Source organism: Scyliorhinus canicula, chromosome 8 (assembly GCF_902713615.1).
Source record: "Scyliorhinus canicula chromosome 8, sScyCan1.1, whole genome shotgun sequence".
Taxonomy (NCBI): Eukaryota; Metazoa; Chordata; class Chondrichthyes; order Carcharhiniformes; family Scyliorhinidae; genus Scyliorhinus; species Scyliorhinus canicula.
Window position 1 is genome coordinate 92,265,801 of NC_052153.1, and position 25,333 is coordinate 92,291,133.

At 49.0% G+C, this 25,333-nt stretch overlaps 1 protein-coding gene across 5 annotated transcripts in view; it reads left to right on the plus strand.

Annotated features, from left to right (window-relative positions):
- Nucleotides 1-25,333, plus strand: part of LOC119970385 (protein prune homolog 2-like) — a 631,375-nt gene that overhangs the window by 138,505 nt on the left and 467,537 nt on the right. For all 5 annotated transcript variants that reach the window (XM_038804923.1, XM_038804921.1, XM_038804920.1 and 2 more), the window contains 2 exons: nt 12,780-12,964; nt 20,963-21,121. In XM_038804923.1, coding sequence (XP_038660851.1) covers nt 20,983-21,121 — 139 coding nt within the window. In that variant the 5' untranslated portion in view covers nt 12,780-12,964; nt 20,963-20,982. The remainder of the gene's footprint in view (nt 1-12,779; nt 12,965-20,962; nt 21,122-25,333) is intronic.

Sequence of the window (25,333 nt, forward strand, 5' to 3'; positions counted from 1 at the left end):
ACACCTTTCCAAAATCTGCCCACAGATCTGCTCCTCTACCTCCCATTGCTGTTGGGAGGCAGGTGGTATAAACCCCCAACATTGTGACTGCACCCTTCCTTTTCCTGAGCTCTACCCATATTGCCTTGCTGCATGAGCCCTCTGAGGTGTCCTCCCACAGTACAGATGTGATATTCTCTTTAACCAGTAGTGCAACTCCCCCACCCCTTTTAGATCCCCCCCCCCATCTCGCCTGAAACATCTGTATCCTGGAACGTTAAACTGCCAATCCTGCCCCCCCCTTAACCAAGTCTCTGTAATGGCAACAGCATCATAGTTCCGAGTTTTAATCCAAGCTCTAAATTCATCTGCCTTACCTGTTATGAAGTGCATTGAAAAAAATGCACTTCAGACCACAAGTCCCGCTGAGCTTTGCAACACCTCCCTGCCTGTTCTTCCTCTGAGTCTTACTGGCCCTATTCTCTAGTTCCCCTCAGTTCTTTCACCTTCTGACCTATTGCTCCCTTTCCCACCCTCCTGCTATATTGGTTTAAACCCTCCCGGGTGACACTTGCAAACCTTGCAGCCAGGATATTTATGCCCTTCCAGTTTCATAGCAACCTGTCCTTGTATAGTTCCCACCTGCCCAGAAGAGATCCCAATGGTCCAGATATCTGAAACCCTCGCTCCTACACCAGCTGTTTAGCTGTACTATTTTCCTATTTCTAGCCTCACTGGCATGTGGCATGGGGGTAATTACAACCCTAGAGATCCTGTTTTTTAAACTTTCTGCCTAATGGCCTGAACTCCTGCTGCAGGACCTCGTCACTCTTCCTGCCTATGTTGTTACTACCAATATGCACCATGACCTCTGGCTGTTCACCCTCCGCCTTCGGAACTCGCCCTGCCCGTTCGGAAACATCCTGGACCCTGGCACCAAGGAGACAATATACCATCCTGCAGTCTCTTTCATGTCCACAGAAGCATCTATCTGTACTCCTGACCATAGAGTCCCCTATAACTATTGCTCTTCTGCGCTTTGTCCTCCCGCTGCCACACAACAGAGCCAGCCATGGTGCCATTGCTCTGACTGCTGCTGCAGTTTTCAGAGTTGGAGCTGCATCCAGCCAAACAAGGTGTAATTTTGATCTCTCTGCATGTAAAGAAAGTCTTAAGATCACGTGTAAATTTAAAAGTGATAACTGTTCTCAGTAGAGAATTTAAAACCTGCTATCTTTGTTAAAGAGACATTTGTCTTATGGATGTTGCTAGGAAAGATTAAGGGTTACTTATAGAGTACTGTATTCTTTGAGGGGAGTATTTGAGTTGATAGTTTCTCAGATATTTACAGTGTGTTTATAAAATGTTAACTGGATTCATAGAATAAACATTGTTTTGTTTTAAAAGTACTTTAGATCTCTGTTGCATCACACCTGTAGAGTGGGCCCTTGTGGTCCCCATAACCAAAATCTATTAAAGGTTGTTGGTCAGGTAAACTCCATGATACACTTTGGTGTTCTCTAAACCCTTGCCCATAACAGACCAAAAGATTGTCCATGCCTGCGACACCAGGACGTATTGTGAGCGAGGCCTCAAGGTAACCAGAGTTGATGGAAGAGAAGCCCTTGCTGCTGATCAGAGCACCTGGAGACAGGCTTTCAAGGAGTGTGTGGAGAAAGCAGAGCTCATAACAAATGACCAGATGGCAGTAAAGAGAACCCAGGGGGAGGATAAAACATCAATTGACATTGGGTCAATGCTATTCATGTACGCCATCTGCAGAATGGAGTGCCATTCACGAGTTGGCCTCGACAGCCACAACTGATCATAGAATCCCGAAAGTGCAGAAGGAGGCCATTTGACCCATCAGATCTGCACTGACCATTCAAATGAGCACTCAAGAGTCCACCCCTACCTATCCCCGTAATCCCATAACTTAACATGCACATCCCTGGACTTTGGGAGGAAATCGGAACACCCAGAGGAAACCCACGCGGACGTGAGGAGAATGCACAAACTCCACACCGACAGTCAACCCAAGGCCGGAATTGAATCTCCCTGGCACTGAGAGGCAGCAGTGCTAACAACTGTGCCACCATGCCATCCATAATGATGATGATGATGCACAGTCCAAATGTGACAACCTGGGTGAAGATTATCGTCTTGTGTGATGGATGGATGCCTACTACTACTTTCTTTAAAACTCACCATGGCTATTTCAATTTATTTAGTTCAGCTCATTTCAAAGAGCTGTTTTTTTTCCATTTTTGTAGTTCTCACTCTATGACCCAAGCTTGATCGAATTTCCAAGCTATCAGCGTTGTCCAAAAAATATAAAAGGCTACCATAAGGATAACTTACAAACTTGGCATATATCTTTTTAAATCTTATATTCGATCTCCTCTCAATCCTTTACAAATGTGACTGGAACAACAACGACAAACTTGAAAATACTGTTGCATTGGTATCTGATTTGAAGAGATAGCTGAGAAACAAAAACAAGAAAGAACTGCGTTTTACTTATCAATGTGTTTTTTTGTCGCCATAGTCCCAGATGACCATGGCTGCTTTCCTCTTTGAGGGGGAGAGCTGACTGGTGGTAATTTAACCTGAGGATCACCACACCTCAGGCGAGGGGGAAGGTGGAGAAAGCGGGTCTTATAACCTCAGCCGGGTGAACCTGCAGTGATGGCTTTGCTCTGCATCATGAACCAGCCGTCCAGCCAACTGAGCTTAAAAACTCTGAGAATATTGAAATACAAATAAAACTTTACCACTGATTGCATTTCTCTGAGCAAATAGTTTGCTCTTAATATGGCAGCATCATTAAAGAATTCTTAAATGTTTGTCAAATTTGGTTGGTTTTAATGTGCAGGAGAGAGCATGACTAAGAATTGCTACCATTTGAGCTATTGTACATGGACTTCAGATCTACAGTTGTGTTTAGTTTAATTGTAAGGATTTATCATAGTTGTAAATTGAAATTGAATCTGAATTTGCTTTCATGTTTTCCAACGTTGTAAAACCTTACACCAAGGGGCAAGGGGCCTCATGGTAGCATGGTGGTTAGCATCAATGCTTCACAGCTCCAGGGTCCCAGGTTCGATTCCCGGCTGGGTCACTGTCTGTGTGGAGTCTGCACGTCCTCCCCGTGTGTGCGTGGGTTTCCTCCGGGTGCTCTGGTTTCCTCCCACAGTCCAAAGATGTGTGGGTTAGGTGGATTGGCCATGCTAAATTGCCCATAGTGTAAGGTTAATGGGAGGGATTGTTGGGTTACGGGTATACGGGTTACGTGGGTTTAAGTAGGGTGATCATTGCTCGGCACAACATCGAGGGCCGAAGGGCCTGTTCTGTGCTGTACTGTTCTATTCTATTCTATTCTATTTCACATGGCTTGGCAATTAGATCTTGTTTTTTGCTTTTAATTTGACCACCCTGCTCCTAATGGACTGGTATTGATGATAATTCTGTTCAAATTGATGTCCTGGACTATCTTGTCCTATTAGGCAAAGAAGGAAACATGGCGGCGGGGAACAAAATGGGTTGTGAAACAGAAATACACATCATGAAATGAAGGAATTTCGAAAGACTTCTTTAAATCAATAACTTTCTCGATGTTTAAGCATGTTGTTTTCTTTGGGTGCTTGCCATTATTTTGATTACTAGGATAGAAACTGCTGATTCAATGAGCCAAGCATTTTTTGATTTCTTAAGTTGATTTCCAGAGCTTTTAACTGAGTACTGAAAGGTCAGCCCTTTTTCGGTAACATTCTGTTTCCTGCTGTTGCCTTTTCTTTTCTAAAAACCATTTGTGCCAATAAATGTTAGTATAATCGTGCACGGCTTATGGACAATCAACATTTTATAAAAATACTGAAATCATTGAATTCAAGGTAAATAGGAATAAATCTAGTAATAAATATTCTTCAGTAGAGTGAAAGCCTATGCCTAAGATTCAAAAGTGCGAACAGTACAAAATGCTGTTCAGGTAATAATTTCGATTAATTAGTTTACCTGGCGTGCTGCACACTTGCAACAAAGCCAGCAGTGTTGAAAGGGAAAGCATTGATTATGATCTTTAAATAGGAAAAATGTTTGTCTATTAGTACCACATAATACTGTGAGTTAAAGACAGCTAATTTAAACATGCAATAAGGCAGCAGTAATTTGATTGGTATATTTTAAAACTTGGATTTAATAGCTTAAATAACATATTGGTTAAAGGTAAAGGGTATATTCAATTTGACTGTGCTCTTGGACCACACTACTCAACAACACAATTTGAAGAACTAAGGCTACAGGATTGTTGTAGCATTTGTGATTTATGTTTCCATTCAGTGAGTCCAAACTTATGACCCCAAATTTTGTTGAATTAGCCCCTATATTCTCAATATTATTTTTACAAAATTAAAATCCTTATGGAAATTAAATTAAAGAAAAATATGTATGAACGAATGTTGACAATATATGTGTGAAAAAATGTTGACAATATAAAATGAAGTATTGCTGTTAAAAGAGACCAGTAGGGCATGATTCAGTGATTGAGTTGAGCCCGGCGCCATGCATGCTGGGTGAATCTCAGAGAGCACCGACTCGCTCCACCTGGCACAACCTGAATCTCGTCCTCACTGGGTGAGATCTAGATCTGATTATTTAAATGTGCCATTAGACTCATTTCAATTTTCAGACGCCGGATTCACCCAGTGCCCAGGACTCAACGGCTGCGCCTGTGAGACCTCGCCAGAGCACAGTTTAGCACTGGAGCCAGGGAAACTGCCAGGGTGGCAGTGCCAGGGGACGGGCCAAAGGGGGGGCCTTGCCAATTGGAAGGGGCAGAGAGGGGGGTTCCCAGGGGGCTTGATAAGGTTGTGAGGTGGTGGGGGTGGGCAGAAAGCGGGAGTGCCTGAAAGGAAGGGGTGGGGTGGGGGACAATCGGGGCTGCCAGTTAAAATGGCGCCCCAATTTGCGAGGTGCCATTCCCTAAAAAACTCCCCAAGGTGAAAAGAAACAGCAACGTGCAGTTGAATAGCAGGGAAATGCACCTAAATGCAGGCTTTAACATTTGTCCACTGAATCGTGCCTGCTATTTAAGTTTTGCACCTTGCACTCATCAGGTTAGCTTGCAAAAAATTAGCAAATTGCAATGGGGAACAACAATTTATACTGCATGAGGAGAGTTCTGATTGGTGTACGCATTGCCATGAGGAATGCAGCATGGCCATGGAGAAATAGCTGCCCAGCTTTGTTCAAATTCAGCGTAGGTTGATTCTGATTGGTTGATTGCCCCAGGAAATGACTGTTCCCTAAGTTATTGTTTAGATTTTTTTTCAAACATATTTCACATATATTCACAAACAGAGCCCTGTCCTTTGCAGACAGAAGGGGATGTGCACACTTTGGAGCGTTTTCATCTGAACCAAAGCTGAGGGAATAGTCATTCCCTGGGGCATTCCCCAGGGCAATGCTTTGACCAATCAAAGTCAATTTGAATCTGAACAAAATACAAGTAAAATACTGCAGATGCTGGAATATGCAACAAAAATAGAAAAATGCAGGAAACACTCAGCAGGTCCAGCAGCATCTGTGGAGATTGAAAATAGAGTTTTTTTTTTAAATATAATTTTTATTGGAATTTTTTACAGAAAATATAAAACATAACGACAAACAATGAAATGCAACAAAATAACCCATAATAACTGTAACACCCCCAGACCGTATCGACGCATGTATCACATCCCCCACCCCCCCAACCCCAATGAACAACAAAAGAACTTAAAAATAAATTTAAATTAAATAAACAAACATAGTCATCATCCGCCCCCCCACCTTTTCCCTCCCCCTTCCCCCCCTCCCCCCCGGGTTGCTGCTGCTACTGTCCCCGTACCCTATCGTTGAGCCAGAAAGTCGAGAAAAGGTTGCCACCGCCTAAAGAACCCTTGTACCGACCCTCTCAGGGCGAATTTGACCTTCTCTAGCTTAATGAAACCCGCCATGTCATTGATCCAGGTCTCCACGCTTGGGGGCCTCGCATCCTTCCATTGTAACAAGATCCTTTGCCGGGCTACTAGGGACACAAAGGCCAGCACACCGGCCTCTTTCGCCTCCTGCACTCCCGGCTCCACCCCAACCCCAAAAATCGCGAGTCCCCATCCTGGCTTGACCCTGGATCCTACCACCCTCGACACCGTCCTCGCCACCCCCTTCCAGAACTCCTCCAGTGCCGGGTATGCCCAGAACATATGGGCATGGTTCGCTGGACTCACCGAGCACCTGACACACCTGTCTTCACCCCCAAAGAACCTACTCATCCTCGTCCCAGTCATGTGGGCCCGGTGCAGCACCTTGAATTGGATGAGGCTAAGCCGCGCACACGAGGAGGAAGAATTAACCCTCTCCAGGACATCAGCCCAGTCTTCGATCTGTTCCCCCAGTTCCCCCTCCCACTTAGCTTTCAGCTCCTCTACTGACGCCTCCTCCGCCTCCTGCATAACCTTGTAGATATCAGATATCTTCCCCTCTCCGACCCAGACCCCCGAAAGCACCCTGTCGCTCACCCCCCTCGCGGGAAGCGAAGGGAATCCCTCCACCTGCCGCCTAGCAAATGCCTTTACCTGCAGATACCTGAACATGTTCCCCGGGGGAGCCCAAATTTCTCCTCCAACTCCCCCAGGCTCACAAACCTCCCATCAATAAACAGGTCCCTCAGCTGTCTGATGCCCGCTCTGTGCCAACCCTGAAATCCCCCATCAATGTTCCCCGGGACGAACCTATGGTTCCTCCTTAACGGAGCCTCCATCGAGACCCCACTTCTCCCCTATGTCGCCTCCACTGCCCCCAAATCTTGAGGGTAGCCGCCACCACCGGACTCGTGGTATACCTCGTAGGAGGGAGCGGCCACGGCGCCGTTACCAGGGCCCCCAGGCTGGTATCTCCACAGGACGCCCTCTCCATCCGTTTCCATGCTGCCCCCTCCCCCTCCATTACCCACTTGCGCACCATCGACACATTGGCCGCCAATAATACCCCGAGAGATTGGGTAACGCCAGCCCCCCCCCCCCCCCCCCCCCCCCATCTCTACCCCGCTCCAAGAAGACCCTCTTCACCCTCGGGGTCCCATGCGCCCAAACAAAGCTCATGATGCTGCTAGTCACCCTTCTAAAAAAGGCCCGAGGGATAAAGATGGGCAAACACTGAAAAAGGAACAAGAATCTCGGGAGAACCATCATTTTGACGGACTGCACTCTACCCGCCAACGATAGCGGCACCATGTCCCACCTTTTAAATTCCTCCGCCATCTGCTCCACCAGCCTGGTAAAATTAAGCTTATGGAGAGTCCCCCAACTCCTGGCCACCTGCACCCCCAGGTATCTGAAACTCTTCACTGCCCTCTTAAATGGGAGTCTCCCAATTCCCTCCTCCTGATCACCCGGGTGTGCTACAAATACCTCACTCTTGCCTAAATTTAACTTATAGCCCGAGAAGCCCCCAAATTCCGCTAACAGCTACATCACCCCCGGCATTCCCCCTTCTGGATCCGCCACATACAACAGCAGGTCGTCCGCATACAGCGATACACGATGTTCCTCCCCACCCCGCACCAGACCCCTCCATCTCCCTGACTCTCTCAACGCCATAGCCAAAGGTTCAATCGCCAGTGCAAAGAGCAAGGGGGACAGGGGGCACTCCTGCCTGGTCCCACGGTAGAGCCTAAAGTACTCCGATCTCCTTCCATTGGTAACTACACTTGCCATCGGAGCCGCGTAGAGCAGCCTCACCCATTTGATGAATCCCTCCCCGAATCCGAACCGCTCCAGCACCTCCCACAGGTACCCCCACTCAATTCTATCAAACGCATTCTCCGCATCCAGCGCCACCACTATCTCCGCCTCCCCCTCCACTGCTGGCATCATAATAACATTTAGCAGTCTCCGCACATTCGTGTTGAGCTGCCGTCCCTTGACAAATCCTGTCTGATCCTCGTGTATCACCCCTGGCACACAGTCCTCTATCCTGGTGGTCAGGATCTTCGCCAGCAACTTAGCGTCAACATTGAGGAGCGAGATAGGCCTGTATGATCCACACTGCAAGGGGTCCTTATCCCGCTTCAGGATCAGAGAGATCAGCGCCCGTGACATCGTCGGGGGCAAAGCCCCCCCCTCCCATGCCTCATTGAAGGCTCGCACCAACAGGGGGCCCACCAGATCCGCATACTTTTTATAAAATTCCACTGGGAACCCGTCCGGCCCCGGCGCCTTACCTGACTGCATTTGTCCAATCCCCCTGACTAGCTCCTCCAACTCTATCGGCGCCCCCAGCCCCTCTACCAGCTCCTCTTGAACCCTTGGGAATCATAGCCTGTTCATGAAGCTCTCCATCCCCCCTCTCCCCATCGGAGGTTCTGACTGGTACAGTTCCTCGTAGAAGTCCCTAAAGACCCCATTTACTTCTGTCCCCTTCTGCACTACATTCCCACCCCTATCCGTCACTCCACCAATTTCCCTAGCCGCATCTCGCCTGCGGAGCTGATGCGCCAACATCCTGCTCGCCTTCTCCCCATACTCTCATACCGCGCCCTGCGACCTCCTCCACTGTGTCTCCGCCTTTCTGGTGGTCAACAAGTCAAATTTGGCCTGCAAACTACGCCGTTCCCCCAGCAACCCCTCCTCCGGTGCCTCCACGTATCTCCTGTCCACATCCAGGAGCTCCCCCACCAGTCTCTCCCTCTCCTTCCTCTCCCTCCCTGCCCTATGGGCCCGGATGGAGATCAGCACCCCCCGGATCACTGCTTTCAGAGCCTCCCAGACCATCCCCACCCGGACCTCCCCTGTGTCGTTGGTATCAAGATACCCCTCAATACTTCCCCGGACCCTCCTACACACCTCCTCATCAGCCAGCATCCCCACATCCAGGCACCAGAGCGGGCGCTGGTCCCGCGCCTCCCCCATCTCCAGATCAACCCAGTGCGGAGCATGGTCTGAAATCGCTATGGCCGAATACTCTGCATCTGCACCTTCGGGATCAATCCCCTGCTCAGGATGAAAAAAATCTATTCGGGAATAGACCCTATGGACATGGGAGAAAAAGGAATACTCCCGCGCTCTCGGCCTCCCAAACCTCCAGGGATCCACCCCTCCTATCTGGTCCATAAACCCCCCCAGCCGGTCTCCTACCCATCCTTGAACTGGACCGGTCCAGTGGGGGATCCAGCACTGTGTTAAAGTCTCCCCACATGATCAGGCCGCCTGCCTCCAGGTCCGGAATGCGGCCCAACAAGCGCCTCATGAAGCCGGCATCATCCCAATTCGGGGCATATACATTAACCAGCACCACCTTCTCTTCCTGCAGCCTACCCTTCACCATAATATATCTGCCCTCCTTGTCCGACACCACCTCAGCCGCCTCGAACGCCACCCTCTTCCCCACCAGAATCGCCACCCCCGGTTCTTCGCGTCCAATCCTGAGTGAAAAACCTGTCCCACCCACCCCTTCCTCAGACGAACCTGGTCTGCCACCTTCAAGTGGGTCTCCTGGAGCATAGCCACGTCCACCTTCAGCGCCTTCAGATGAGAAAATACCCTAGTTCTCTTAACCGGCCCATTCAGCCCCCTCACGTTCCAGGTAATCAGCCGGATCAGAGGGCAACCTGCCCCTCTCCCCCGCCGGCTAGCCATAGCTTATCGACTGCTCACCCCAGGCCAGCTCGCCCCGCCTGACCCGTTCCCCATGGTGATAACGCCTCTCCTCTACCCCCCCGGCCCACACCAGCTCCTTCCTGGCCATTCCAGCAGCAACCAGAGGAATGGGCAGCACGGTAGCATGGTGGTTAGCATAAATGCTTCACAGCTCCAGGGTCCCAGGTTCGATTCCCGGCTGGGTCGCTGTCTGTGCGGAGTCTGCACGTCCTCCCCGTGTGTGCGTGGGTTTCCTCCGGGTGCTCCGGTTTCCTCCCACAGTCCAAAGATGTGCGGGTTAGGTGGATTGGCCGTGATAAATTGCCCGTAGTGTCCTAAAAAGTAAGGTTAAGGGGTGGGGGGTTGTTGGGTTACGGGCATAGGGTGATACGTGGGTTTGAGTAGGGTGATCATGGCTCGGCACAACATCGAGGGCCGAAGGGCCTGTTCTGTGCTGTACTGTTCTATGTTCTATGTTCTATGTAACCCGGTATCCCCCCCCACCCCCCCACCCCCCCAGGCTAGGACCCCTCCTAGCCGCGACGCACCCTCCATGGTACTTCCGTGAGTCAGCTGACTTCTGCTGACCCGGCAGCTCCCGCCAAAACCCATCTCCTCCCGGCATGGGGTCATCCCCCTCTTGCCACACTTCCTTGGCACCGCTTCAGCGCGGGAAAGAAAACCAGTAGAGGCCACGCCCCCACCTCCAGCGCTGCCCTCCCCGCCCCGCAGCGCGGACAACCAGAGGAAAGCCCGCGCTTTCACACTGCCACACCACACCCTTCTGACGCAGCTCCTCAAAATCCAGTTTCACCCCAACCCCCAGCCCCGTACAGAAGAGAACATATAAAGCACATACCCCCAACGTTCCCCACATACCCCACACCCATACCCAACAGACAAACCCACCCGGAAACAGAGCAAAAAGAAAACCAGCATTAAAAAAACACGTGTCAAAATTGAAGAACAGCAACAGCGAAAACAGCAACGGCCATAGTGTGTCCCCAGACCCTAGTTCGAGTCCACCTTCTCCGCCTGTACAAAGGCCCACGCCTCCTCCGGGGACTCGAAGTAGTAATGCCGGTCCTTATATGTCACCCACAGACGCGCAGGCTGCAGCATTCCAAATCTGACCTGCTTGGCATGAAGCACCGCCTTCGTCCGGTTGAACCCGGCCCGCCGCTTTGCCACCTCCTCACTCCAGTCCTGGTAGATTCGCACTACCGAATTCTCCCACTTGCTGCTCCTCTCTTTCTTGGCCCAGCGCAGCACACACTCCCGGTCACTAAATCGATGGAACCGCACCAGCACCGCCCGCGGGGGTTCATTTGCCTTAGGCCTCCTGGCCAGCACTCTGTGAGCTCCCTCAAGCTCCAGGGGCAAATGGAAGGACCCCGCTCCCATCAACGAGCTCAACATCGTGGTCACGTACGACGGGAGATCCGACCCCTCCAGCCCCTCCGCCAGGCCCAGGATCCTCAAATTCTTTCGCCTCGTGCGAACGTCCAGCTCCTCCAAGCGGTCTTGCCACTTTTTGTGAAGTGCCTCGTGCAACTCCACTTTCCCCACGAGGACCACGGCCTCCTCCTCCCGCTCAGCGGCCTGCTGCTGCAACTCCCGAATGGACACCTCCTGGGCCACCTGGGCCCCAAGCAGCTTGTTGGTAGTCGCATTCAGGGAGTCCAGCAACTCAGCCTTCAGCTCCGCAAAACAGTGTAGAAGAGAGGCCTGCTGCTCCTGCGCCCACTTCCACCAGTCCTCGGGTGTTCCGCCGGCCGCCATTTTGTCCTTCTTCCCCCGCTTTTCTTGGGGAGCTGCTGCAGCTTTTTCCTTTGCCCCACTCCGGGTGAGCACCATAAATTATGGGGAATGCTCCTCTAGACACCTTCCCCCACCGGGATTCGTCGAGACAGCGCCGTTTGGGGCCCTCAAATCGGCCCAAAAGTCCTTAAGTAGCGGGAGCTGCGGTGTGGCTTAGCTCCGCATAGCCGCAACTGGAAGTCTCCAAAGCCGATTTTCTGACCGCTCCACTCCTAGTCCAGGCCATCCACCGGTGGAGAATCTGAGAAGGAGTGTTCCCACACGGGGAAAAGTCCAAACAGCACCACTACGAGCCCTTAAAGGAGCCCCAAAGTCTGAAAATAGTGGGAGTCACTGAACGTGCGGCTTAGCTCCGCATCACCGCTACCGGAAGTCCGTCTCCGCTTCTTCAATGGCCTCGGTGAGATCTTTTCACAGTTCTTCCCTCTGCTGCTAGAATTCAGCTTTCATAAAGGCCCTCAAGTCAGCTTGAGACATCTAAGATGGCCCTTCCCCCGCTTGCATGCTTGCAGAGGCTTTTGTTTGCTGCTGCTTCAGCCAAATCTTGCACTGTTTCTGAGGGTTTGATAACCAAGAAACATACTATTCCTGGGGGAAAGTACTCCTCGAACATTCACCTACGCTTTTTCATCGAAATTCCAACCCGTGTTGCTTAAAAAAGAGCTCTTTTCTGTAACCTTAGGCAGGAGCTGCCTCTGTGTGATCACTCACTCCATGATGCACACCGGAAGTCCCAGATTGAAAATAGAGTTAACGTTTCAAGTTCATATGACTCTGAAGAAAGGTTAACACCATTCTCTCTCGCAACAGATGCTGCTGTACCTGCTGCGTTTTCCTGACATTTTCCTGTTTTTGTTGAATTTGAACAAAGCTGGGCAGCTAACTGCTCCATGCAGTGTTCTCCATGGCATCACCTCCACCAGAGTCCACTTGCCTACCGATCAGCACCTTCTCCTCATGCATTACACAGAGAGTGGTGGGTGTGTGGAATGCACTGCCAGCAGAGGTGGTGGAATCAGAGTCATTAGGGACATTTAAGCGACTCTTAGACAGGCACCTGGACAGCAGTAAATTGAACGGTTGGAGGTTAGGTTGATCTTAGATTAGGATAAATGGTCGGCACAACATCGTGGGCTGAAGGGCCTGTACTCTGCTGTACTGTTCTATGTTCTATTATAAGTTGTTGTTTCTTCGCTACAGTTTCTTGTGCGCTATCCTGAGTGAAAAATGAATCGTTTAGAAAGTATGTCCACGTTTTCCAGCAGTACACTACTAATAATATAAAATTACATTATTGTTACCTTTTAGTGATGATAAAGTGCTTGAAACTGCTGTTGTGAAAATAATTGACCACCATGAACAAGAGCGACTACATTCTGCTCAGTGTGAAATTGTACTGGAGCCGGTCGGATCCTGCACTACCCTAATAGTTTCAGAAATTCTTCAAGAAGCTCCAGAATTGCTCAACCAACAATTAACACATCTTTTCAGAGGTAAGAATATCTATTTCCTGCTAAAGTAAATGAACTTTGTGCATCTCTGATCTTGGTCACATGCATAGACAAACCCTTTAAGAGTGCTTGGAGAAGGAGGCGAGTGATTCATTCACCGAGACTAAAATGAATCAATGATGTAAGTAACCCCCGACTGTAGAACTCCTGGCGGAGAGAAAAGAATTACAAAGGAACTTTGACCTGCTCTCCACCAGGAAAGCAGTACACCAACTCCGCCAGGCACGCGGGGCCCTATACGAACACGGAGACAAAGCCAGCCGCCTGTTGGCCCACCAGCTGAGAAAGCAGGCAGCCAGCAGAGAAATTGCGCAAATCAGAGATACCAGAGGCACGTTGGAAACAGAACCAGAGAGGATTAACAAAACCTTCAAGGCCTTCTACCAAGAGCTGTACACCTCAGAGCCCCCAACGGGGAAGGCTGGGATGAACCGGTTTCTTGACGGACTGAACATACCAGTTGTGGGAGAGGGCAGAAAACGGGATCTGGAAGCACCACTAGCACTGGGAGAGATCATGGACAGCATTAGCTCCATGCAGGCGGGGAAGGCGCCGGGACCGGACGGATTCCCGGCGGACTTCTACAAAAAATTTGCGACAGCGCTGGCCCCGCACCTGCGGGAGATGTTCACAGACTCGCTAGCTAGGGGCACGTTGCCACCCACGTTAGCACAGGCCTCAATCTCGCTGATACCTAAGAAAGACAAAGACCCAACGGAATGTGGGTCATACAGACCCATATCTCTGCTGAATGCAGACGCCAAAATACTGGCCAAAATCCTAGCCAAAAGGCTAGAAGACTGTGTACCTGAGGTGGTCACAGAGGACCAGACGGGCTTTGTCAAAGGTAGACAGCTGACCGCGAACATCAGGCGCCTGCTGAACGTGATAATGACCCCCTCCGGGGAGAGAACACAAGAGGTGATCGTCTCCCTGGACGCAGAAAAGGCCTTCGACAGAGTCGAGTGGAAATACCTCATAGAGGTACTGGAGCGGTTCGGGCTTGGAACAGGGTTCACCGCTTGGGTAAAGCTCCTGTACAACGCTCCCATGGCGAGTGTACAGACCAACAATACCAACTCCCAATACTTCCAGCTGCACAGGGGCACCAGACAAGGATGCCCACTGTCCCCGCTGCTGTTCGCACTAGCAATTGAACCGCTAGCAATCGCGCTCAGGGCAGCAAAAAATTGGAGGGGGATCCGAAGGGGAGGTAGAGAGCACAGAGTCTCACTCTATGCGGATGATCTGCTCCTCTATATCTCGGACCCACAAAGCAGCATGGACGGAATCATCGCGCTCCTGAAAGAGTTTGGAGCCTTCTCGGGCTACAAACTCAACATGAGCAAAAGTGAGATCTTCCCATTACACCCGCAAGGGGGGGGGGGGGGGGGCAGCACTAAAGGGGCTGCCGTTCAAACAAGCCCGACATAAATTCCGCTACCTGGGGATCCAAATAGCCCATGACTGGAAAGGGATCCACAAATGGAACCTCACCAGCCTGACGGAGGAAGTTAAAAAGGACCTGCAAAGATGGAACACACTCCCGCTCTCCCTCGCGGGGAGAGTTCAGACGATCAAAATGAACGTACTGCCCAGGTTCCTCTTCCTGTTTAGATCCATTCCGATCTACATCCCCAAGGCCTTTTTCAAAGCGCTGGAAAAACTCATCATGGCGTTCGTATGGGGGGGTAAAAATGCTAGGATCCCAAAGAAGGTCTTACAAAAAACAAAAACCAGGGGAGGGTTAGCCCTCCCGAATCTACAATTCTACCACTGGGCAGCAACAGCCGAGCGAGTAAGGGGATGGATCCAGGAGCCAGAAGCTGAGTGGGTGCGTGCGGAGGAGGCCTCCTGCATGGGAACCTCCCTCCGGGCCCTCGCCACGGCAGCACTCCCATCCCCACCCAAAAAACACTCCAGCAGCCCAGTGGTGACAGCCACCCTCCAATCCTGGAACCAACTGCGGCAGCAACTTGGCCTGACCAAAATGTCGAACAGGGCTCCCATCTGCAACAACCATAGGTTCAAACCAGCACTGACCGACGCCACCTTCAAAAGGTGGAGGCAGGACGGGGGAACATTGACAGTCAGGGACCTATACACGGACGACAGGATCGCAACACTGGACGAACTGACAGAGAAATTTCAGCTAGCTGGGGGGAACGAGCTACGGTACCTGCAGCTCAAAAACTTCCTACGAAAGGAGACAAGGACGTACCCACAACCGCCACGACAGACACTACTGGAAGACCTACTGGACGCAAGTATCCTAGAGAAAGGGAACTGTAGTGACATGTATGACCGACTGGTAGATAGGGACGACACCGTACTGGACGCAACAAGGAGGAAATGGGAGGACGACCTGGGGATGGAGATAGGGTGGGGACTCTGGAGCGAAGCACTGCATAGGGTCAACTCCACCTCCACGTGCGCAAGGCTCAGCCTGACGCAACTAAAAGTGGTACATAGAGCCCACCTAACAAGAACCCGTATGAGTAGGTTCTTCCCGGAGGTGGAAGACAGATGTGAGCGGTGCCAAAGAGGCCCGGCCAACCACGCCCATATGTTCTGGTCTTGCCCCAGACTTGTGGAGTACTGGACAGCCTTCTTCGAGGCTATGTCCAAAGTGGTGGGGGTGAGGGTGGAGCCATGCCCGATAGTGGCGGTCTTCGGGGTTTCAGACCAGCCAGATCTATTCCTGGGGAGGAGGGCGGACGCCCTTGCCTTTGCCTCCCTGATCGCCCGCCGTAGAATCCTGTTTGGCTGGCGGTCAGCAGCACCGCCCAGAGCTGCGGACTGGCTGTCCGACCTCTCGGAATCTCTCCAAATGGAGAAAATCAAATTTGCCATCCGAGGGTCGGACGACGGCTTCCACAGAACGTGGGAGCCATTCATGCAACTGTTCCGGGACCTATTTGTGGCCAATGTACAAGAGGAAGAATAGTCGGGGGAAGGTAGCGGGAGGGGGGGGGGGGGGTACAGGTTCGTTACGGGGGTTCGATGGCTAGCTAAGGCCCAAAACCAAGCTAAATAAACATGTTGAGGGGGGGGGGGGGCGCAGTTACTACTACGAAGATGCTTACCTGTAAATATGTATGTTAATTTTTGCGTGTTTGTTTTTGTTTGTTTTTTTTTTGTTTCTCTCTCCTAACAATTTGTAATTTGTTCAATATAAAATACGAAAACTGAATAAAAACATTTATAAAAAAAAATGATGTAAGTAACATAATAATGATTATGTGTGAAATTATATTTTGATGATTAGGTCGGTATCCATTGTTACAATCGCCATGGGGGAACCATAAGCACTGTAGCCAAATTTACCAAACCACTGCCAAATGAATAAATTATCAACAAGATTCCACTTTTTGTAATTTTACCATGAATGAGGACCAACACACATTACACAACAAATAATACTTCAAATTAAAATTTAACTTTAAATGGTCGATACAACAAAAATACATATAACACAATCACAAGCACTCAGACACATGGCCACCACCACATGCAGTTCCAAAGTTCTCTAATTTAGCATCTGACACTATGGGCGTGATCCAATTGAAAAGTAGTTTGCCGTGACGCAACCTGGCCGATGGAAGATTGGAAACCCCGCTCCTGGAGTCTACCCAGCTTGCAAAGCCTCGCGTGATCGAACGTGATCTCGCGAGACTCAGATTCGAATCCCACCCATTGTGGGATTTGTTCGGGGGCCATTTTAAATTACCTGCTAGTCTTTTGGGGTGGGGGGCGTGGGGAGGACCTCGCATAGCATGTTCAGGCTGGGGGTCGGGGGTCGATTTGGGGCCTCGGAGATCAAGACGCATTGATTTCTCACTACACTGGGGTGTTCCGGTGAGCAGGTGAGGGGTGGGTCCCTTAGGGGCAGTCCTGTTTGTGAGAGGTGTCCCATGCAAGGCTGACTCTGTGTTTTTTGAAATAGGTACTCTGGAGTTAGACGTGTTTTTTTTCTTTCCAACTCTTTTCAGAGTACCATCAGGGTAAAACTGTCAGGACCATCTGAAGTGAACAATTTAAGTTGTTTCTGTCAGATGGTTCCCAGTGAAACATAATTGTCCAGCGGAAGCAATCTGGACAATTGCTGGGTAAATTCTTATGGGGGAAACTTCCTCGAGGGATGCCCCAGTGCATAATGTGACTTTGGGAAATCAAAATGTTATAGCATTATGTTGCTGCTTCTTGATGGTGGAAAATTAGCAGTTGAATAATTAAAAATGTATGAACAGGACAAAATACAATAATTCCCGTACCAGCCTCCCCGGACAGGCGCCGGAATGTGGCGACTAGGGGCTTTTCACAGTAACTTCATTGAAGCCTACTCGTGACAATAAGCGATTTTCATTTCATTTTCAATACTTAATGTGAGGATGTTAGAATTTATTGCAATGTTCTTATAACACAGCAATACAGACAAAATGATGCATAAATGTTACACCATTGCACCTAAAATGGCACATAGAAATGAATTTAGCAATGCAGAGGCCTGCAAACAAATGCTTTGAGAATGTGGATAATTGTTAATTTGGGGCCATTTGAGGTGACCTGCTCCTGCGTCCATTTCAGACTGGATTTCAACGGATATTAACAGAACAATTGCCACCATCCCCTTCTCGAGACAGCTTGCTTGGTACTCACAGCTCATTTGATATCACTGCACCACCCCGCCCCGGATTAGCCACTAAGGAATTTGGGCCTCAATCTGCTCCTGTAAAATGCCATATCCACATTATGATCATGCTGGTATTTATATTTTAGACGGCAAGTTTTTTAAAAATCATCACTGGGATGAGGGTATCACAGACTGGACCAGAGTTTATTGCCCATCCCAAGGATTTTAAAAAAATTTACACTACCCAATTAATATTTTCCAAATAAGGGGCAATTTAGCATGGCCAATCCACCTACCCTGCACATCTTTGGGTTGTGGGGGTGAAACACACGCAATCACGGGAGAATGTGCAAACTCCACACGGACAGTGACCCAGAGCCGGCATCGAACCTGGCACCTCGGCGCCGTGACGCAGCAGGGCTAACCTACTGCACCACCGTGCTGCCCCTCCCAACCCAAGTATGAGGTACAAAAACGTAATTCTCATTTCAAGTACTAACGTGTAACCTACTTTTAGGAAAGGTTTATTTTAGTGCTTCTTCTGTGGTTAATATTGTATATTTCATCAAAATGGACCACGGGTTTTCTCTTGCCTGAAAGAGTTGTTACCCAGCTATTCTAATAATATAGTGGCTGAAAACTTAGCCACTAGATCAGGGATATACGACCGTTATGAAGAAACTAATTATTCACACTTTGAGCAGGGTTCTCTTAAGTGTGGTAGTGAGCAGGAACCGCCGGGAGCTTCCCAGCGCACAGCCCAGTGACGCTGATAACATGATTCAACGTGATGTGTCCATTTAACGAGGCCCCAGGGGCTTCTTCCTGCAAATGAAGGCTTGCCAGCTGATCCGCCGGCACCTCGCTCACCAGCTCCCCGCTAACAAGGCTGAGCAGCACTTCAACTTCACTTGCACAGCACCCCAGCCAGGTTGCAACAATGGCGCCCAGGAGACTGGCCCCATCATTCGGGGATGCAGATCCTAGATGCAGTGGAGGCCAGGAAGGATGTACTGTTTCCCTGTGGGTCCTGGAGGGTCAGCCACAGGGCAGCCTGTGCTGCCTGGGAGCGCCGGGAGTGTGACCAGGAGGATTGGGCTCCAGTGCCGGAAAAAGCTCAATGGCCTACACCGGGAAGCACGTGTGAGTCGACACCAGTGTCTTCCCTCCTCCCTCGAGACCTTTCCACCACCATGTGACATCCACCCTCTCAACTCTCCATGCGACTCTCAACCCTCCTTCCACGCCTCACCCCGCCCCCACCATTGTGTGACTAATGATGGAAGGAAGTTGGGGGGGAAGGAGGCGGCACTATCGGGTGAGTGGGGAATTGTTACACATAGGGCGCGATCATCCTTCCTTGTTACACTCTCACTCAAGCGTAACAAGGTTGGTGAAAAGCGGGAGAGGAGAAAAACGAGAACCGTGCCAGGCGCCAAACAGTGTGCGATGCAACCGGCCTGCTCCAGTAGATGAGATCGCAATCTCGTCGTAGCGTGACGGTAGCTCTGGTTTCGTACCAAAGTGCAAAGATGTGTAGATTAGGTGGTTTGGCCAGGCTAAATTGCCCCTTAGTTTCCAAAAGGCTAGGTGGTGTTACGGGGATAGGGTGGAGGCATGGGCCGCGGGAAGCCTCATGTACTTTGTTTCTGCGTAATGGTATGCATGGATCTTTTTCATTATTGATAAAGTCGGGAGAAGCCTTCTGACTCCCCAAAACCTGTCATCCATCTACAATCATGATCTACCAATCTACCATCTAGAGCTTAAAATTTTCATCCATGTTTTCAAATCCCTCCACAGCTTTACCCCTCCCTATCTCCGTCATCTCCTCCAGCCCAAGAACTTCTGAGAATTTGTGTTCCTCTAATTCTACCCTCTTGTGCATTCCCAATTGTGATGAGATGAGGCCGTTTGCGGGATTTGCTACACTTAGAAAGCCTCACACTTTCTAACGGGATATCATGAGACGACGCGTTCTGGACGACACCCTCACTAGGCGAGATCTAGATATACATATTGAAATGAGCCAAACGGCTAATTCAAATATGTCTCCACTGATTTATCCCAGCATCTGGGAACTAGCGCCCACACCTGGAAGACGTCGCCATGGCACCGTTTAGCATTAGACCGGGCATAATGGCACCTAGGGGGCTGTCCCAGGCCATTGGAGACCTCTGGTTGCTAAGGGACAGGGCAGAGTGGCACCCTAGCGCTCCCTCTGGCACCCCAGGCATCTTGGCACTACAGGATGAGCAGGGGCACTGGCTAAGGGGTGCCATGCCCATGAAAGGTGGATGAGGGGGGCATCTGAAGTGTGAGGGGGGTGAAGGATGGGCAATAAAGGGCCTCCTAAAGGTTGGAGGGGTGAAGGGTGGGGGTCCTAAAGAGGGGGGCCTGAAACGGGGTGAGTGGGGAGGCCTGAACAGAGTGGGTTGGGTTTGGGTTTCAGTGACCCCCATAGCGGGGTGTCCTCACTTGTGGGGGGGGGGAAGACTGTACATGTGTGCAGGGAGGGGCGATGTGGAGGACCCTCAAGCTCACTTAGAGCTGTTTATCTCCCCACTGCTGAAAAGCTGTATAAATGTGGGCTTGACAGGGAGAAACTCCCCAAGGCCCCAAAAATGACTAAGGGCATAATTTAATGGAAAAAGTTCTGTGCCAAACTGGCACTGCCAAAGTGCCCAGGTGGCACTCACAGATGGCAGGGGCACTGCCAGGGTGCAAACCTGTCATTTTTTGTGCGCGTGCGATTGCGCCAGGGTTGTCCTTACCGTGGGTATTGGGTGTTCGGAGAACCTCCCATGTTGCGTTAGAGCTGGGGGGAGGTTGGGGATTTTTTTTTGTGGGCCTCGGAGATCGGGACACCATTTAAAAATGGCGTCCCGATCTCTTGCTACAATGGGGAGTTCCTGCGAGCAGAGCTTCACATTGTAAAAAACAGGGCTACGTGCAGCCTTGGCCCCATTTAAGCCTCTTATTCAACACAAGTGCGGGAAACACGTGGCTAAATGCGCTCGCTAGGAGACTTTGTTCCCTTTTGAGAAGATCGCGCCCATGAATTCATATGATGTCCGTTCAATGACGGACTGTGATCAAAGTCTGCTTTGTGTGTATCTGTGATCAATTGCTACTGATACCTATTAATAATTACTGTAGCAGTGGTGGAAGTGGCTGTAATCAGATTAATCTTTGCACAAAAGCATCTTCATTCCTAAGTTTTCACTTGTTAATACACAGTTTCCACCTCTTTGAGCGAGCAGTAAGTTTAATTGATATTGGTAGATTCAGTTCAAAAAGATGTGATTAATACCTGTTTTGTAACATTATGCTTATTTGTTTGTTAGGTGCAATAATCTTAGACTGTATGAACATGACTTCTGAGACTGTAAGAATGACCAAGAAAGATGAAGACATTTTATCTGCACTGGAACAGAGGTTTCCTGACCTTCCTACACAACAAGATGTTTTTGACTCCTTGCAACAAGCAAAATTTGATGTCTCTGGTATGTGTTTTTATTGTTCTCCATCGGAGTTGATTTCCAACTTGCAAGAAGGGCTCCATTTTATTCCTACAGTTTTGATTGATGATGATTGGAACTGCTGTGAAGATTAGTAGTTTTCATTTGAGATGTGAACTAGGTGTTGAGTGTGTTGTTAAACAGAATAAGCAATCACAGTTTTTCGATCAGGTGGCCAACAGGTTGAATGAGCCAGCTGGCTGCCTGATTGTGATATTTGTAGGTCCTGCCTAGTTTGAGAGCTGGGCCTCGTTGATATGCTGAAGGCACACCAAAACTTGCCAAATGAACACCCTCTGCAATGTGTTGGCTTCAGGTCAGGATGATATAGGATGGTCCAAAGGCCAACTGAGGAAAGAGTGGAAGGAAAATGGAGAAAGATGAATTGGGAAAGTAGACTGGGAGCAAAGACTTTATGGTGAAACAGTTGAGGAACAGTGGAAAACCTTTCAAGCGATTTTTCGCAGTGCTCAGCAAAGGTTTATACCAACAAAAAGGAAGGACGGTAGAAAGAGGGAAAATCGAACGTGGATATCTAAGGAAATACGGGAGAGTATCAAATTGAAGGAAAAAGCATACAAAGTGACAAAGATTAGTGGGAGACTAGAGGACTGGGAAATATTTAGGGGGCAACAGAAAGCTACTAAAAAAGCTATAAAGAAAAGTAAGATAGATTATGAGAGTAAACTTGCTCAGAATATAAAAACATAGTAAAAGCTTCTACAAATATATAAAACAAAAAAGAGTGGCTAAGGTAAATATTGGTCCTTTAGAGGATGAGAAGGGAGATTTAATAATGGGAGATGAGGAAATGGCTGAGGAACTGAACAGGTTTTTTGGGTCGGTCTTCACAGTGGAAGACACAAATAACATGCCAGTGACTGATAGAAATGAGGCTATGACAGGTGAGGACCTTGAGAGGATTGTTATCACTAAGGAGGTAGTGATGGGCAAGCGAATGGGGCTAAAGGTAGACAAGTCTCCTGGCCCTGATGGAATGCATCCCAGAGTGCTAAAAGAGATGGCTAGGGAAATTGCAAATGCACTAGTGATAATTTGCCAAAATTCACTGGACTCTGAGGTGGTCCCGGCGGATTGGAAATTAGCAAATGTGACACCACTGTTTACAAAAGGAGGTAGGCAGAAAGCGGGCAATTATAGGCCAGTGAGCTTAACTTTGGTAGTAGGGAAGATGCTGGAATCTATCATCAAAGAAGAAATAGCAAGGCATCTGGATGGAAATTGTCCCATTGGGCAGACGCAGCATGGGTTCATAAAGGGCAGGTCGTGCCTGACAGATTTAGTGGAATTTTTTGAGGACATTACCAGTGCGGTAGATAACGGGGAGCCAATGGATGTGGTACATCTGGATTTCCAGAAAACCTTTGACAAGGTGCCACACAAAAGGTTGCTGCATAAGATATAGATGCATGGCATTAAGGGTAAAGTAGTAGCATGGATAGAGGATTGGTTAATTAATAGAAACAAAGAGTGGGGATTAATGGGTGTTTCTCTGGTTGGCAATCAGTCGCTAGTGGTGTCCCTCAGGGATCAGTGTTGGGCCCACAATTGTTCACAATTTACATAGATGATTTGGAGTTGGGGACCAAGGGCAATGTGTCCAAGTTTGCAGACGACACGAAGATGAGTGGTAAAGCAAAAAGTGTAGAAGATACCGGAAGTCGGCAGACGGATTTGGATAGGTTAAGTGAATGGGCTAGGGTCTGGCAGATGGAATACAATGTTGACAAATGTGAGGTTATCCATTTTGGTAGGAATAACAGCAAAAGGGATTATTATTTAAATGATAAAATATTAAAACATGCTGCTGTGCAGAGAGACCTGGGCGTGCTCGTGCATGAGTCGCAAAAAGTTGGTTTACAGGTGCAACAGGTGATTAAGAAAGCGAATGGAATTTTGTCCTTCATTGCTAGAGGGATGGAGTTTAAGACTAGGGAGGTTATGCTGCAATTGGATAAGGTGTTAGTGAGGCTATACCTGGAGTATTGTGTTCAGTTTTGGTCTCCTTACCTGAGAAAGGACGTACTGGCGCTGGAGGGTGTGCAGAGGAGATTCACTAGGTTAATCCCAGAGCTGAAGGGGTTGGATTACGAGGAGAGGTTGAGTAGACTGGGACTGTACTCATTGGAATTTAGAAGGATGAGGGGGGATCTTATAGAAACATATAAAATTATGAAGGGAATAGATAGGATAGATGCGGGCAGGTTGTTTCCACTGGCGGGTGAAAGAAGAATTAGGGGGCATAGCCTCAAAATAAGGGGAAGTAGATTTAGGACTGAGTTTAGGAGGAACTTCTTCACCCAAAGGGTTGTGAATCTATGGAATTCCTTGCCCAGTGAAGCAGCTGAGGCTCCTTCATGACAGGTTTTAAGATAAAGATAGATAGTTTTTTGAAGAATAAAGGGATTAAGGATTATGGTGCTCAGGCTGGAAAGTGGAGCTGAGTCCACAAAAGATCAGCCATGATCTCATTGAATGGCGGGGCGGAGCAGGCTCAAGGGGCCATGTGGCCTACTCCTGCTCCTAGTTCTTATGCTCTAATTGTAGAGGGATTAGAGAGGGTGGAAACCAGAATGGATAGATATAGAAAATGTTTTTTTTATTTTCCTTTCAATTAAATTTCCATTAATTGTGAAGTATACAATTAATCAAACGGTGATACTGCAATGCTGAAATTAAAAATGTAAATGAAATATATTAATGACCTAAATGCACAGGGCACAATTTCAAGATTTGCGGATAATCCGAAACTTGGAAGCATTGTGAACTATGGGGAGGATGGTGTATAAGTTCAAAAGGATATTGTCAAGTAGTTGGAATGGGTGGACAAGTGGCAGATGAAGTTCAATGTAGAGAAATGTGAAGTGATTCATTTTCGTAGAAAGAACAATGATAGACAATGTCCTCAATATAGCAGCCGCGATAGCTTAATCTCGTGAGAGGCCCAGACTGGAGTTTGCGTGGGCAAGATTGTGGAACAAGATCTACCCAGCCCCCTCTGATGGCACAATCAGGTTCATGCTGGGAAAGGGCGTGAACCTGATTAGCATATTTTAACATTAATCTAAATCTTATTAAAAGGCTAAATGACGCTACTTCTAATAATAATCTAATAATCTTTATGAGTGTCACAGGTAGTCTTAAATTAACACTGCAATGAAGTGACTGTGAAAATGCCCTAGGCACCTGTTTGGGTACACTGAGGGAGAATTCAGAATGTGCAATTCACCTAATAAGCATGTCCTTAGGTACTTGTGGAAGGAAACTGAAGCACTCGGAGGAAACCTACGCAGACATGGAGAACGTGGAGACTCCGCACAGACAGTGACCTGAGCTGGGAATCGAACTCGGTCCCTGGCGCTGTAAAGTAATAGTGCCTACGACTGTGCTATCATGTCACCCCTCTTTGCATCGAGCAAGCAGCAAGTGTGACATTATGCCGCCGCAAATCACTACTGCTCTTCCAAAACCAAAACCAGCCATGGTAACTGACACTGTCCCCTGTCAGTGCCATCCTGGCAGTACCAACCTGGTGATGCCAACCTGAGTGGCACTGCCAGGGTCAGGCCCCTGGGGAATTCCATTGAGGGGTTCCCCTTATGTGTGGTGTGAGGGAGTCCCAATGCCTGTGTGGGGGGGTAGGTGATGCCTGAGGGGAATGCCTCAATACATGCATGGTGGATGTGAGGAGGGGGATGGTCACCCTGACCCTTCTGGCCACACCGAGGGGGGTGGGGAGGGGGGGGGGCTGGGGGGGAGTTTATTTTTTATCGCAGATTGGGGGGCAATTTAAAGAAGGCTCCCTGATCTCTGTGGAGCCAACCTTTCCGGCTCTATCAATCTCAGCCTTGCCAAAGTGACGGTGAAATCCACACCCTCCTGATTTTCTGTGCACTTGATTGCCAGAAAATCTAGAGTGACCACTTGGCTGTACATCTGGAGAAATGCATGCCAGTTTTCATTCTGCACCTGACATTCTGCCAGAATTTGGGAAAATGTTGTCCAATTTTCATAACTTCCTGACTCCCCAGCATCGGATCTGGGGTACCCCAGAGGTCCACTGGGAAATCTCTCTCGGAAAGTGCAAGCTAAGGGTTTTTTCTGGCACATTCTGGATAACCCACCCTCTGATTAATCAACTCCAGGCTTTTCCCCCTCCCCATAGGATTCCTCCTG